Genomic DNA, 16668 nt, shown 5'->3' on the forward strand with positions numbered 1-16668 from the left:
ACATAAAATATCAATTATATTTCGGTAACATTTGGTAATTATTAAGTTAAATTGCAATTACACTTTATTTCCATAAATAGAATTTCTATTGATGATTATATGTTGATATAATTTCGCAATTCACACAGATATGTTTTGATCTCTTATTCAATAATATATATATCTATGTATTCATAATTAAAATTGAAAATGCAATTAAATGTTTTTCGCAAAAATTTTGCGCTTGATTATAAATAAAAAAATTTTGTACAAAAAGAAAAAAAATATATTTTATAAATTAACTTCAAATTTATATTCAACATTTTCATACATTTTCGCATACACATAATTTGTGAAGGTTTAATAACACCAATTTTAGTTTTGAATATATTTACTCGAATATGTTAAACATTTCAAATATATTAAATTGACATAGTTTCATATAATTTTTTTATATTGCGTTCAATAAATCGACACTACAGACGTTTTCTTGTTTCATTGATACTTTCTTATAAATGATTTTTTTCTCTACTTTATTTTTTGATTGAGTTAACAAATCGTACAAAATTATTTTCCAGGATTTATGCAAAGCTGGAACTTGTTATAAAACCTTTAAAAAAATGTTAGCTGTCTCTAACTAAAAGATTGCACAATATATGTATCAAGGTTTTACTAATTTTTATCTTTTAAAATGTACTTAGCAAAGTTCTATTTAACATTTAATATTTTCAATTGTTCTAACGCTTCAACATTGTTACATACTTAATAACATACTTTAATTATTTATATATTATCTGTTTTATTTTGCAAAAGATTTGCAGAATTACTATATAATCTCGAACTTTTCAACAAATAAATAGGATTGTCGTCAACGACTGTATCGTTTCCATTTTAATGTAAATAGAAGAAATTAAATTCTGCTCCGATTAAATTCTTAGGCATATATTAAATGACTCTAGAAGATTCATACACTTGTCAAATATTTGAAAAATTAAGCTGAATTATATTTAATGTGGATATAATATATATATATTATGGATAGTGTGAAGATAAAGTCGCACTTGTCAAATATTTGGCAGGTGAATGTATCCGAATTCGACATTCAAAGTTAGTAAAAAAAGATATATATATATATATGTGTGTGTGTGTGTGTGTGTGTCTAATGTGTAACTTCGTTTAGAATGAATATACAATATATATATATATATATATATATATATATATATATATATATATATAAATAAGTTAATTGTCATGAGAAACTTATTTTGTAATCAATTTCAGTATTAAACAACCACGGCGCTTGTAGCCATCGTATTAAGCCCACAAGTGCCATCTCCGCGATAAACTCTATAATATCCTTGTTCGCCCCAACGTTTTCCCCAGCTGTTTTTGATAATCCAATACGGTAGTTTTTTATGGAAAAGTGGATATTCTGAAAAAATATAGATTTAATGATATAGACGTTCAATGATTTTAATGTTATTTTAGTGAATCTCTTTGACAATGTAAGTTAAAAATATATTGATTTTATCGAAACTTTTTAGTCTTAGATTTATATTTATATTAACAGAATAGAGATCTACAAACAAAATTCTATTAAGTTATAAACTATAATCATCAAGATTATTAACTAATATTTTTTTAGATTTTTATAAGAAAATATTTAAAAATTTTTTCCCAACAATTTCTCAATGGTTTATTAAAAACTATTGAGAGAGATACATACCACTTGTGCCATATCCTACAATAAGCACGCCATGGTCCAAGTTCTTCGGATTGCAGAGGAATTTAAAAGGATGCGACACGCCGCCGACATAAAACTGCATGGCATTGGCATTGATACCGATAGAAATCGGACCATTTTGTACCAACCACTGCGCCATTTGCGTCTCATCCGACGTGACGTTGACAGCGGAAGCCAGTTGTACCCTGGCCAAACTTTTCTTAAAGTGACACTTTTCATTCTCTGCCTCATAGGGATAGTCCGATTCCAACTCGAGACCGCCCAGTTTCTCGATGGACCTATACGCGTTGTCTGGTAAACCGCCATTACAACCTTCATCTAGGTCATCGCAGTCAACAAGTTCCTGTTCGGAAAACGACAGGAGTTGGCCGTGCTTGACCGCATACTGGCCTTCGATGTTACCTGTAACCGAGAAGGCCCAACAAGAGCCACACATGCCCTGATCCTTCACTGGAGTCACGGCGCCTTTCTCTCGCCAATCGAATTTGGGTGGCAGCTCAATGTCCGGGATCTCGGCTTTACGCAGAGGAATATCGTTTTCTGATTGCAGATCCGGTCGCAAACCAAGATAACGCGACCGAAACTCTTCGCGTGATACGTCAGCAAACATATTGATGTCATAAAAAGCGGTTCCTTGCTCGGTTTGTCGCAACAGCTGTATAATACGGAGATTCTCCCGGAATATTTCAAACCGTAAATTCCTCTCCTCCGGCGTGGAGTATGTTCGATTATAGTTTGCTACGAACTTGTTAAACAACTGCTCGGTTCTTACATCCTCAGCAATCTGTAGCATCTTTTGATTGTAATTAACGCCACGCAGAGATCGCTTCTTTCTGTTTGTCGGTAACGGAGGACATGTGATTGTTATTTCGGGTGAACCTTGATCGATCCACGGTCGCGACCACACCGATATCAGACACTCTTTCACTTCGCTTCCAGTTTGCAACTGGCAGTTATCTTTGGTGCCCTTCGGACAATTACTAGTGCTCAGTTTGACCTTGATTTTATAAAGGCTACCGGCGACTACCTGAACACTTGCCTCGCTGATTTCCACTATAAATGGCTCATTCGGACTATCTGATTCCTCAGAAATTTTGAGCAGCGCTTTATCGACGTAATTTTGAATTTCAGAATCATTTGTAGATATTGCCATGGGTGCACCGGGTATCCCTCTTTTCATTATCGTTCGTTTCTTTCTATTAACGACATCTGTTTTATCATTCTCGATATTTAAATCCTCCGTAGAAACCTTCTTTCGTTGAAACTTCTCCTCTTTCACAGCCTCCTGTATATCGGGTGCATTTTCCGCTTTGACGGGCAGATCAAAATGCTCCAAGAATTCTCCGAATTCCTTTGCCTTGTCAGTAAAACCAACAATTTTCTCGTCATCCTGACTTCTGTTCAGCACTACCTTTATGTTCATAGATTCTGTCACGGCAGCTTCCTCAGATTGCTTCGAGGGCGTCGAAAATGCGTAGGTATAATTGTCGAGAATATTTTTCAAGCCTTCGTAGGCGTCAACTACCTCGGTATTGGATGATTGCCCTTCATTATATTTGACTGTAACTAGAGACTGACTCTCCAAATCTGGCTGCTGAGATTGATTGCTAATGTTGACGCGAGAATCTTCCGCGTCCGTGCAATTATTCCTGATGATCTTAGAAGATGTCAGTTGCCACGGTCGTTGCTCAAACGTAACCAGGCACAGCTTGATCGAATTGGTCGTTCGCAGCAGGCATTCTTGCTCCTGTTCCAAAGCATTTTTTAGACACTCTGACTCGCCTATCAATAACAACAGTTGATACTGTATCATATTGGACGAGACCGGTACCGAGCGGGTAACTTTCACGATGCTCATCAGTTTGTGTTTATAATCGTTTGTGGTCTGCTCGTCTATCGATCTCAATGCTTGATCGGCAAAGACTAGAAGACTCGGCAAATTTGGATTCAACTCGTATGGACAACCTGGACAGTAGTTGTTGCTGGAAGCGCGCATAGCAATAAATGGTCTGACATTCTCATCTCCAGCCTCTTCAATCTCATGATCCAATTCGACGCTTCGATTATTGTTCACCTGTTCAGTCTGATGAACAAAAATCTCTCCTGCGTGATCCAACAAGCTCTCCCGAGTGATCTGAGAGTCTTCCTGATCTTGATAACTTTGCTGTTCCTGCGACGTATCATTCTGCGCTTCGGCCGTATAAAAGTACATGCACTGAATAGAATCTTTCAGTGCCTCTATATTGTCGTCTCCTATATCGCCCTTTTGTTTCAAATCGATCGTACAGGCCTCCCTGGGACAAGATTCCGCTCCACATATTGGTTTCATATAAAATGTAAACTTGTACAGCTTGTAAGGCGGCTCGTCCTATAATGATAATAATAAAATTATTTGTATGCTAAGTAAAATGCAAACTATCATAATCAATCAATTTTATCTCAGATAATTTATAATCATTATTATGATTAGAATAATAAACACTATTTATTATTCTGGCTATATTATAGCAATTGTTATGTAATTATAATATAAAATGGAAATATATTTTGTAAAGCCAGTAATCTGCTGCGTAGTAACACTCTTTCTATATTTCTTCAACTCAGTAGTATAAGCTGACCTGATAACCCAGAATATCATTATCTTAGTTTATCATTGCCTCAAGATACATGTACAGAAATATAAGTACACTGGCTAAATTAATGTACAGATATATGAAGAAAAACATTTATACATACGTTGATGAACTGTAAAAATAAAATATAAAATGTTATCTTAGTGCATTAGAAGTTTTGTTTAAAATTAAAATTACTCATTAATTACTGAAGGAAATGAAATAGTTTGCAAGAGCCTATAACAGTTACACATTTTAGTTTCAAATAAAACAAAATTCCTTTTTGTTTATTGCCTAAGGAACTAATAATATGTCAGATGATTGCATAATTATAATAATTTTGTTTCCTGGAAAGATAATTGATGAATATTTTTTTCTGAGAATCAAGATTCAGTTTCTAAGACTTTAAAAATAAAAAAATGTTATTTCTAATTTTGTATCAAATTCTTTTGGTTTCTTTATAATATACATATTATAAAATTGTGTTAATTTGTACATCAATTTTTAATGTCATATAGAACATTATGTCTGAATATAATATTCTGTAAATAAATTTGCTTTAATAATAATTCTCTAAGAATTTGATACAAAATTAGAAATAACATTCTTTTATTTTTAAAGTTTTGGAAACTGAATCTTGATTCTCAGAAAAAAATATTCATCAATTATCTTTCCAGGAAACAAAATTACTATAATTATGCAATCATCTGACACATTATTAGTTCCTTATATATATCCTTTATACAAGAAATTTTTCATGATAGCAATATTATATGAAATATTATCTAATAATTATTTTCAAGGAAACATATAATTATTATATGTATATTCTTATACTATCATCTGTTTATGTAAAAGATTATACATAAAAACATGAATAAATTAAACTGTGTGATATATTTGTATAAATAATTTTTTTATCATAGATTGATGTTACATATTGCAGCTTAGCTTTTGTAATGCATTATATTTGCAAACAAAGTCCTTTCTGCTGCTGATTGTCATCAAACAAAGGAAGATTAAATCATCATCTATATATATATAAGATTCCATGTGACACATAATCATCTTGGAAAAGTAAAACAAAACAAAAATGCAACGAAATCTCAGACATCACACTTGACATATCTGTACAATAAGATATTAAATTTCATCACAAAAATTTCACGAAATTGAATGGGCGTAACTCACCAACTCCTGCACACTTATCATCTGGCCGCTGCTATACCGGTGATGTGTAGGCGAGTGTTTATTCAGGGCCCTGAACGCCTTCACCCACAACATTCCTGGCACCCCAAGCACCGAGTCGTCATAATTCAATGAATTTGTTCGCGTCGCCTGCGCGAGAAAACACGCCAGAAAAAGGAGCGCCAAACCCGCAGCACGATTTTGATCTGCCATTTTACGGGACGCGCGTCGGTCGCGCGTTCTGCTCTGTTCGATTACTCACGATAGACTAAGTCGTATTACAATTTACAATCAAGTATATACACTCGACTACACTGAACCGGATTCTATCTGCGTCTGTCTGCGACTGATGCTGACTGACTCACGGATACATGAGTATATTGTCGATTCTGCTCTTTTCATTCGCACTACGTCTAGTCATTACAAGCGGCAAAGCAAGGTGGCAATTGTAACACGTAATAATTCTCGCTGAGTCGCAAATATCACATATTTAGTCAATTTATTTAATCGGTTCCAGTGCAATCAAATAATTGACAAACGCACTGAATGTGAGGAAAAATTAATTGCGCACGATGAAATCAGATTTATAATTATATCTCGCATGCAACTTGGGTTTTTTTCCGCATTCATTCGTCGAGAAAACATGGGACGGAATAATCTAAAAAAAAAAATTGTACTAAATAAAGAATATATATTATTATTTCTTTAATAGTGTCATCGGATTAATCTTAGAATGAAAATTCTATCGCATATCTCAAATTTTATCAATCTTTTGTTATCTCAACATTATTTTATAATAAAATCTTATCTAAGGATCTTTTTACTTATCTAAGTTGCACTGCAATTTGTATCTTCACTTAATATGCTAATAATAATAAAATATATATAGAAAATTATATATATATATATGCATATGTTGCGCGTAATTTTTAATATGACGTGTTCTAGATTGCGTTCAGAAATCCTACCCACGGGTAAAGAAACGTTTCATTGACCAATCAAAGATGAAAAAATCTTGCTCCTGATTGATCAATTAAACGCTACTATTCCATGGATAGGATTTTCGAACATACTCCTATTCCTCGCTCTTTGTCACGTGATCGATTTTAGTTGTCATATATTCGAGAATAGGTGGCGCTGAAACTGGTTCTCTCTTTTTCCACGCTTTTTGCAAGAGAGAAAGTTTTTGTACATTCTACATGTGATCTTATCCGTATACATTTCTAAAATGGGATTTAAGCATTCTGATGAAAGTGAAGAAGTAAATGAGGATAACAATGATTATCAGGAAGATGAATCTGATGACTTAGAAATGGAGAACAATACAGATGAATCGTTACATGATGCAAAATCTACTTCGAATGAAGAAGGATGGGCGAATGTTATGCAAAAGATTTTAAGAACAAATAAACCAAAGAGGAAAAAGACAATAGTACTAGCTAAGGCAAAGAAATTGTGCGATGTAAAAATAAAAGAAAAAAAGGAAGAGATTTCTTTTGAAATTGATGGTATTAAAAATGTGACTGAAATAGAAGAATCTAGTGTCGAGACAGGAGAGGGTACTCTTCAGACTAAGGCGAGAATAAAAGAGAAGAATTTTGGCATTCGAGTAAAACCATCCATTACAGATCAGGGACGTGAAAAAATGCTGCAAAAAATAGCCACAAGGTAATTTATATCACATTTGCAAATTTTTTCTCATTGGCTTTTATGTTTGTTAATAAATTTTTTGTTATATTTTGTAGAGGAGTTGTGCAATTATTTAATGCAGTAAAACAGCAACAAACGAGTATTAATACAAAATTATCACAAGCAGGACCATTAGAAAGAAAACGCGAGCAGGCACTCAAAAGCATTGATAAAAATGCTTTTCTTGACATTCTTATGGGTGGCAGTAAAAGCATACCAATTGATAATAATGTCAAATCTAAAAAACTTGTAGAAGAGACAAATAATAAAAACAAAGTAAGGTTTATGTACTATTTTATATAACATATAGAATTTATTAAAATTAGAATTAATTAAAATATGTTCAAAATATGTATTTTGTAATATTAGTATATCTGTATATAGCAATATGTTATTGATTTATTTTTTTAAATATTAAACTCGTAAACTGTTTATCAAGGCCATATATAATTGGTTTATTGGTACACATTTTTACATTTAATATACAATTGTGCATAAAGGTGAAAATATGTTTGGTTTTTCTTTAGGATGATAAAATATGGGATGTCCTTCGAGATGATTTTGTTATGGGAGCAAAACTGAAAGATTGGGACAAAAATGATGTAGAAGAAGAATCTTCGTCAGCTCCTGAGGACATGAATAGTGATGTGGATTGAAAATCAAGAAATTTTGTTCATATGATTTTCTTTCCAGGTAATTATAGTTAATCTTATAAAAAATCATGATTATCAACTATGTACATAATCGACTCAACTCGAAACATTGATATTTTCTGGATAAATATGTATAAATACACATTGTGAATTTTTAAAAATTATAATTTATCAATTTATTATATTTGTGCTATATTCATATGCTATAACTGGCCTTGCCTTCCTTTTTATGATCCATTTTATTTTTCGTTTTTATGATTCAGTAAATTTTTAGATATAATAATATATGTACAATGTAATTTAGATATTTCTTATTGTGAGAAACAATTTTCTAATGCTTATTAATTTATTGATATTATTTGGATTCAGATTAAGATTATCTTATAAAGCAATATCTTTCTTTATTGTTATCTATCTTTATGTTTTATTATTGTGATTAGATTCAAAAGAAAAGAAAAGAAAAAAGCTTGGTCAAAATAATCAGCCATTGTAAAACAAAAATTCCATTGTCTACATATATTCTCCATTTAGCATTCTAAAAACTAGGAAGGCACATAGTATTATGCTTCACACAAGATTTTATTCCTTCAGTGTCTCGGTTGATGATTTTTATCCTTATGAGACAGGACAACAATAATAATGTGTACAATTTATATAATTCTCTATAATTATCTTACATAATGTGTACATAACAAATGTATCTAAAACCAACTGTCAATATTGTTCACTTTCTGGAGCATATATGTGATTCAACATTTTGATACTTTGCTAGTATCTGATTATATAATGTATTCAATTTTTTTCTTTATTTTCTGAACTTCTATCAATGCATGATACATTTCTTTTCTTTAAATGCAAATTTTTGTTTTTTTCTTTTATTATAGTTTTAGTATCATTGTTGCTTTACCATTTTTCGCATTAAATATTAAAATATTAAAATTATTTGATGTGTGTTGCATCTCATGTGGATATTATTATTCAAAGAATATTTTACGTTATTCTACAAATAATACAAGAAGCAAACATGTTACAATTATTTAATAATCATAGTATTTACTTAATTTATGTATAAAATATTTAAAAAAAGGAAAACATTATTCAAATTGTTGTCAATAATGTTGGTGAAACTTAAGAGACTTGTTAAAGCCTGGACGGATTAATTTAATTTTACTATGATTTGTTTGCTTAAACTTAAATAATTTTTAGTGTATGAAAGTATCTTTATATTATGAATCACCCAATTTTTGCTTTTGCAGTTTTAGTTTCTTAAGAAAGATTTTAATTATTGTAATATAATTTATGCATGATAGTCATTAAAATCTTTTTTAGTTATATTTTATATTGTAAGAGAATAACTGTTTGGTATTCTTGATATTTATCGTCATCTAGGATTTCAATAGTACTAAAGATTATCTTCATGTGCTTTCTGATTCTCTCTCTCATCACGCAAAAACTTTCTTTCAATATTCAAAAAAGTCGTTGTTCAGTTCATATGGTATGATCATTTGCCAGTAATATGTTGCATATGTATGTGTACATGTATGTGTGTGACGGATTTTACATACAATTATATTGTCACATATATGTATATCTCATTTCATATTAACATCATGATATAATATTTTCTGTGCACAATGCGACATTTATAACTATAACTTCTGTCGACTCCAAATTTTAATTCTGGATTTCAATTTATTTATGTGAATAACATTGAAACAATATGCTAATAACTCCTACCTGTCAATTCATTGCAGTAACTTTCATTGGTCACCTGATTTTCGTACACCTTATCTATAGTGTGAAATATTGTATAACATTTATCAAATTGGTATAAAGAGCATGAGTTTAAGACTTTTTGCATAAAATTAAAAATAAAGAAAAATATCAGTTGTAAATCAAAATATGATATTTTTTTGCCTACAAAGAAAGTTCTTAAAAGAAATAAAATTAATATTAGTGCAAATATTTCTTTACATTTGAATTAGAGAACTTTTATAACCTTTTATAAACAGAATTTCTATATATGTACTCTTGAAAATCTCACCTCAAATTCGAGGAAATCCGATCTTAAGTTCTTCTTATCAATCACTCGAAAAACAATTACGCACAATTATAAAGTTAAGTTACACTCTGCTTTCACGAATATCAGCGAGCGCGCCAAAGTTGCCAGCTTCTTCGTCGGGAAATTCAATTTCTTCGGCTTCATCCCGATTTCTGTCTTCATTTTCTAATCGTCTGTTCCTCGCAAAGTACCTAGGATCGCTATCAACGACATTGCGGTTGACTTCGTCCTGCATTTGTGAATGATCCAGGCGTGGATTTCTGGTACCTTGATCTTCGCGATACACCCCAGGAGATCGCTGATTTTCGCTATCTCGCGTAGCATTTTCGATATCTTCTGGGTCGGGCAATCTGACGAAAACCTGATGTTGGTCTCCGTCTCGATTCAGCGAATTCCTGCGGCTGTCTTGGCTTAGCCTGGAAGCGCTGCGGGCGCGATTTCTCGTGTTCATAAGTTCGTTGCCGGCGACCTGGTAATTATTGCGACTGGTGTGCCGGTGATTTTCATTCTCATCGAGCGGAACGCGGAACGATACTTCGTCATGGGATGCGCGGAAAGTTTCAAGGTTTGCATCGTTACTAGAAACACGCGGCATTGTTTCTCGACTGAGTCGATAGAGACCAAGCTCATTATCCACGTAGAAGTTGTCCAGTGGATTGCTGATGATGGATGGATTGCGTGAGACGTTCCGTCGTGGGTAGCTTTGCAAGCTGGATAGGCTCGTCACCGTGGCATAAGGATGATACCCGGGTACCGAATTCAGTGGATTACCGATGATATGTGGGCAGCTGTCCAAGCTCTGCATTTCGATCTCCTCCTTGCTATCGCGACAGTAACCGCGCATATCGATCTCGTGCGACAGATTAGCGAATCTGAGAATTGAATTAAATTTGGCACAGTAACAATCAATAGTTCTGTAATTTACACATATATTACTACCAGTATTTATATACCTGTGCAAGAGAATATCAGAATAAGAGGGAGGCATATCAGTTTCCTCTTTGCCATAAATACTCTCATAAGTAGGTGGCGGAAAACATCCTACAGAGCCTAAGCTATCCTTACTGGGTGTCTCGGCGTCCATTTCGAGGATGCTACCCTGACTACTTTGCAATTGATGGCGATTCACGCTTCGTGGATTTCTCTGAGCGCGCAACACACTATCGCCTAATTCCACTAAGTCTAAACCTATCAAAAATATTAAACCCACATCTCTTATTTATTTCAAAAGATAAAATTTTTATAAGGATAAATAAATTTAATTTAGTAAAACTATTTCCTTAATGTGTGTTCAGCCAGTTTCTTTAACAAAATTAATAATTTTTCCTTCATAATGAAAGATTACAGAATTTATTTATTTTTTTATTTATTTGACATACATGTTATGTATATTCTTTTAAAAAAGAAAGAATTAAAAATAATATTTTATATCTCTAGAAAAGTTTGTTTCTTCTTTTATTCCCTATGCTGTTTTTTAGATACGATCTATTCCATTACTTTAATTAATTTTATTCATCTAGTTGGAAACGTGAAATTCTAAATTTTACCTGTAGGATCGGCCTGAAACTGTGTGAAGATCGTACCGTCAACGACGAGCATTCTGCCATGTGGCAAAAGAATGATCGTCGGCGTTGCAACCATGGCCTGATCGCTGCCGCTGAACCGCGGATCTGGTTCGGGATCTTCCAAACGACAACAACAATGTCGTCTACACAGGGACCGACAGAAGGGTGCACCCCAGCAGCAGTAAGCAAAAATGAAGCAGAGAACGGCGAGCATCACCAGGAGGGCAGCCACCCCTTGACCCTGCTGAGCGGCTGCGAGGGACGGTCCGCCGGCGACGCCTACGCCGACGCCGAATCCACCGCTGCTGCTCATTTCGCCTGCGATTTAAATTAACATTTGTACTTTTTTCATGTGATGCTTATTGTTATGTTGGGCAAATATATACAAGACATTTTTACAGATTTAAAAGTTTTTCATAGATTTTTTAATCTATATATCTGGACTTACATTTTTCTTAACGAAAGTTTAGTTACAAGATTTTTCTCATAATTTTATAATTTTTATAATAAAATAGCTTAATAATAAAATTAATAAACTTCAGTCAAATATGAAAATTAGAGATATTTTAATCCATTTTTTATATAATAATATACAGTTGGAGTATATGTGTGCGTGCGTGCGCCTCTGAATTAATTATTTAAATTATATATATATATATATATATATATATATATATATATATAACTTTTTTAGTCAACTTAGTTATTATTTATCTTGTCTATATATCTTGCAAATAATGATGAATGTTATGTAAACGCGACGTAACTGTTACCTATGTGGACTCTCTCTTATGCTAATAGGCCGAATTTCATAGTTTTCACCCTGGACGGTGGACATAAGGTGAAAGTGAAGCTTTATGCGGTGATCGTAATATTACATAGGCACCGAGAGAGTAGGGCAAGCATTGGACACAGTCGATCAATTGCGCACGTTCGCGTGTAAAGAAGTTTTATAACAATCGTCTAATCTACATGACCAGCATGCGGCGCAACACTGCGAGATTAAAGATAACGTTAAAAAAATAAATACAAGCTGATAAGAAATTGACTGTAGCTCGAGAAAGTGATGGGGCAATAATTTGTATCATCGTCGAATTATTTGCATAAATAATTATATATTATGAGAAATTAAAAATTCTATCTTTTATTATTTATAAAGTATTATTTTGAATATGATATATTATTGTTATTGAAATATATATTTTATATTGCATTTTGACAAATCATTTAATATGTGATATAAGCTTATTATCAATTTATTATAAGTTCAATTTATTATTTATTATAAGTTATCTTTTATTTTATATAATTTATTAAATTTATATATAATTTATTATTATTATAAAAGTAATGCTAGTTGTAAAAAATTTACTTTACTTTATTATATTGATATCATTAATTAAGCAGAGTAACACAAATCATTTCAATGCAATCTATTTAATCTATACTATCTTTTATATTCATTAGTAATCTCTTGCTATGCTATACACATGATAAAGATGGGACGAAATAATAATAACAACTGCGTAGGCAATCTCTAAAAGAATTATACAAATTAGGAAAATGCTATTTTTATCATTTTAGCATTTTATTTATTTAAATTATTTACTCTAAAAAATAATTCGATTGTTTCTTATATATTTATAAATCTCGCAAGATCAATAAATATACATCAAAATTATCCGTTTCATTAAATTTACAACAGATGTAAAAATATATAAATAAATCAGTATTATTTAATGCTCAATTCATATGACCTATGATTTATCTTCTGGATTTTTATATAGTAATTTAATAATCTGCAATACATTATATTGATATCTTTATATTTCATAATGCATTATAAATATATACTCGCATTTTATTTCATTGCAAAAAACGAGATTAAAATTATACGATATGTGCAAAATGCGAATAGCGTGCATCACACACACAATAAGTCAATAAATTTACAATATTTATATAAAACTCATTATACAAGCATATTTATTGTAATATAAATAAAATCCCATAAAAATGATTACCTTGGGCAGTAATATTGTGAAGCCAAGTGATTCCCGTGGTAGTTGCTGACTCCGCGGTTCTGCGCGACCCGTAGACCATGAAAATGATTGAGAATTTGATGATCTTTCGGCGAAAGAGAAGAGGATTATGTTTCCCCGAGAGAAACAGTAATAATGATAATAGTGGCGACGCAATCACAATGACAATCCACAGTCTTCAACATGTGGATCGACTTTGATCGGATGCATTCCTGCGGCAATAAAGGAAACATTTCTTGCGCGTCATCGGACTTGTCTATCTGCGTTGTGGTTCTCGTTGTATTTCCAAAGAGTTTGCCTTTCGTTAAATCGTGAAGATTGGCTAGCTCCCTGACATCGTTGCACTTTTTTTAAATTCGTTAATCTTGAAATTAACATCCAGAATCATTTACGGATCTTTGATTGGATCGTAAATCACGAGAAAATGAACACGATTTAACCCGCAGCACTCCGAATTAAAAATCAAATCACTTCACGTGAATTCTTAATTTACACATATAATTTACACACATATGAATTAATAAAAATGGTCAGTTGTAAAATAAAAAAAAAATATAATTTATTTACAATTAGACGGATTGTTATAGTTTCATCGAAACAAATAATCCGTACATTTACTTCGATTTTATTACATTAACGATATAACTTGTATTCGCCGTTTCCAAGAGGACTGCCTCTCTTTCTTGCATAAATCTAATCTGTCCGCGATAGCACTCGATATAACTCGCACCGATTTCTCGCGTGGTATATTCGACGCGGGGCACATCAAATGTAAACCGAGAACACTGCCATCGCCATTCTTCAGAAACACTCTTGACCCATTTCCACAACGTCCCCACTTTGTATGTATCAACTTGCTGCGCTGCTTCTCCGACGATATCTCTATTTCTCAATCGGGAGGGACGCCACTCATCGCGACCCCGCTCTTGGCTTTCTTGTCTCTCTCAGCAACCCTGCACACCGCAACCCCTTAGATTGCTGCACTATTCTCCTTGAGATTTATCTTGATTTATTCCTTCACCATTATTTTCTTAGACGTCCGCTCTATTTTTCAAGATAGTTCAAAATCTTTCAAGTGAAAAATCGATACAATCAATTTAATTTTCTTTTCTCTTAAGAAAAATTTTTCGCATTTGTTATTTATGAAAGAAATTTTATCTGAAAATTGAGAAGAAAAATGCATTAAGATTTTCTTCAGGAAAATACATATTTACTCGCATTACATTTTTTCTATCCTCGAAGAAATGACTTGTTAATAGTGTTTTTTAAAATATTACAATGTTTAAGTATGTACAAAATAATTATAAAGTATGTGTTTCATACATAGAAAAGAAATCTTGAAAAAATTTAAAAAGACGGGAGAAGAGACTTACTTTATTTTTGTGAGATAAAGAGTGATGAATCGCTTCACATTCCTTTTACTTTGAAAAAGATTTCTTCAAAGACAGATTATGCATTCAAAAAATAATTAAAAAAGCTTTATTATGCCACTGCTTCAGTAATATGGAGAACGTTCTCCATGTTTTTTTTATTATTTCTGTAATACAAATATTGATTTCGTTTCTTTTTTCCTTCGGGAAATTTACTTTACGTCCTTTGGGAAATTTAGTTGCATCCACTTTCGTTGCCCAGCCTCTTTACATCGAACCATCGGCATACCTCTCAGTCTTTGACGTCAGCGACTGCAGACCAACACGCGCCATATTATTTACCACGAGCATTCACCGTCTTCGGACGCACTTAAAAGATAATAAGGAAGATATTGCTTCCTCGAATATCATCACATATTCTTGTTTAACTTTTATTATATTAATATCATCAATAATTATCTCGTGCTTTATGTAATATGTCTCAATTAAATCATATAATAATATAATTAATATTATGTAAATATAATTATAATAATAAATTTTATTAATTATTATGTGTCTTTCTCATCGCATTACGTTGTATGCAATTACATTATTCTCCGAGGATACGCGTTTCTTTAATCTGTAATTAAGTTTTCTAATATTGTCCAAGATTGTTTTCTATATTCATCGATGAAAAACACACAAGTCTCTCTAACAATTCAAATTCATCTTCAGTATTCAACACTCAACTGTATCTATACTAGTGATTCAAATTTCTGTTCTCGTTATTTTGGTATAAAATCTTATTTCGTTCTATCCATCAAGAGATCCATGAGTGATGACCCAGATTTATTCTCGACGTTCAGGCCACATCTACCTTAATCACTTTATTTGCGCGTCGACGAGCGTCCACTCTACCCTTTCTTTTTCTTCTTACGATTTTATTATGTTTACTCCGCGGAAACTGCTCGTCGCAAATATCACCATCATTGTGTATATCGGTTCCACGTTATACGATATAAGTTTTCCACCCCGTATGTATATTAATGTATTTTGTATGTGTGTATCGGTTTTATCTCTTTTTCCTTTTTAAAGATTTTTCCCTACAGGAATATTCTTAGCTCAATACGCACTAACCCGTTCCCCTTCACGCTCACCCTCTTCGCAAGTTCCTCGTTGTTAAACATCGATCCCGCACACATCGGGGTTTTTTGTATCGCAACTAATAACTGATAATGTGTGCTTTATATCTTTCTCATAAAAGTCGATACTGCGACGAAAAATAAACGTCCGTATTATGACACGACATCGGTAGCGAGAACGAGAACGAGAACGCCAAGCCAGTGGGGCTATACACCACCCACCCTATCCAGAGTCACCCAAAGGGCGCAGCAATCCCGTCGCAGTTCACCCTCTTCGTTTCACTGCGCACTCGTTGCCGATGGACTCGTCGGCGCGATTTTCCCCTTCCTTATTCTCGTCGCATGCGTATATATGCACGCTGAAGGGGATGGCAAGGAAAGTTAGAGAAGGAAGGGTGATGGTCTTAATCTCCGATGCGGATAAATACTGCAATTTAAAAATTTTGACACGAGTAATTGCATCATTGACAACATCGGATAATAATTTGCAATTAATCAATTTTTTAAGTAAAAAATTTATGCAACTCAAAGTTAATATATATGTGACAGTCGACTGAACTCAGTACATGTGTTCTCCAAATATTTTATGACGCGCGATTATTAAGAATATATTTTACTTCACATTTTTTATATAAAT

General features: G+C 32.7%; 2 protein-coding genes across 3 annotated transcripts; one reads left to right on the forward strand and one right to left on the reverse strand.

Moving 5' to 3' along the window:
- Positions 1 to 352: 352 nt before the first annotated feature.
- LOC126849591 (uncharacterized) lies at positions 353 to 15411 on the reverse strand. Its single transcript, XM_050591554.1, has 8 exons — positions 14911 to 15411; positions 13520 to 14695; positions 11478 to 11813; positions 10884 to 11118; positions 9998 to 10802; positions 5530 to 5772; positions 1709 to 4094; positions 353 to 1414 (listed from the first exon to the last, which is right to left on the reverse strand). The coding sequence occupies exons 2-8, from the start codon at positions 13596 to 13598 to the stop codon at positions 1266 to 1268; spliced, it is 4233 nt and encodes a 1410-aa protein (XP_050447511.1). The 5' UTR covers positions 13599 to 14695; positions 14911 to 15411; the 3' UTR covers positions 353 to 1265.
- Positions 6637 to 11622, forward strand: LOC126849899 (RRP15-like protein). 2 transcript variants are annotated; one of them, XM_050592272.1, is made up of 4 exons: positions 6658 to 7194; positions 7272 to 7491; positions 7743 to 7908; positions 11484 to 11622. In XM_050592272.1, exons 1-3 carry the CDS (start codon positions 6755 to 6757, stop codon positions 7869 to 7871), a joined length of 789 nt encoding a protein of 262 aa, XP_050448229.1. In that variant the 5' UTR covers positions 6658 to 6754; the 3' UTR covers positions 7872 to 7908; positions 11484 to 11622. The 2 variants fall into 2 exon arrangements, with proteins under 2 accessions (XP_050448227.1, XP_050448229.1); XM_050592270.1 differs by lacking the exon at positions 11484 to 11622 and having other exon boundaries at positions 6637 to 7194; positions 7743 to 8664.
- Positions 15412 to 16668: the final 1257 nt, after the last annotated feature.

This window comes from Cataglyphis hispanica, chromosome 5 (genome assembly GCF_021464435.1).
Source record: "Cataglyphis hispanica isolate Lineage 1 chromosome 5, ULB_Chis1_1.0, whole genome shotgun sequence".
Taxonomy (NCBI): domain Eukaryota; kingdom Metazoa; phylum Arthropoda; class Insecta; order Hymenoptera; family Formicidae; genus Cataglyphis; species Cataglyphis hispanica.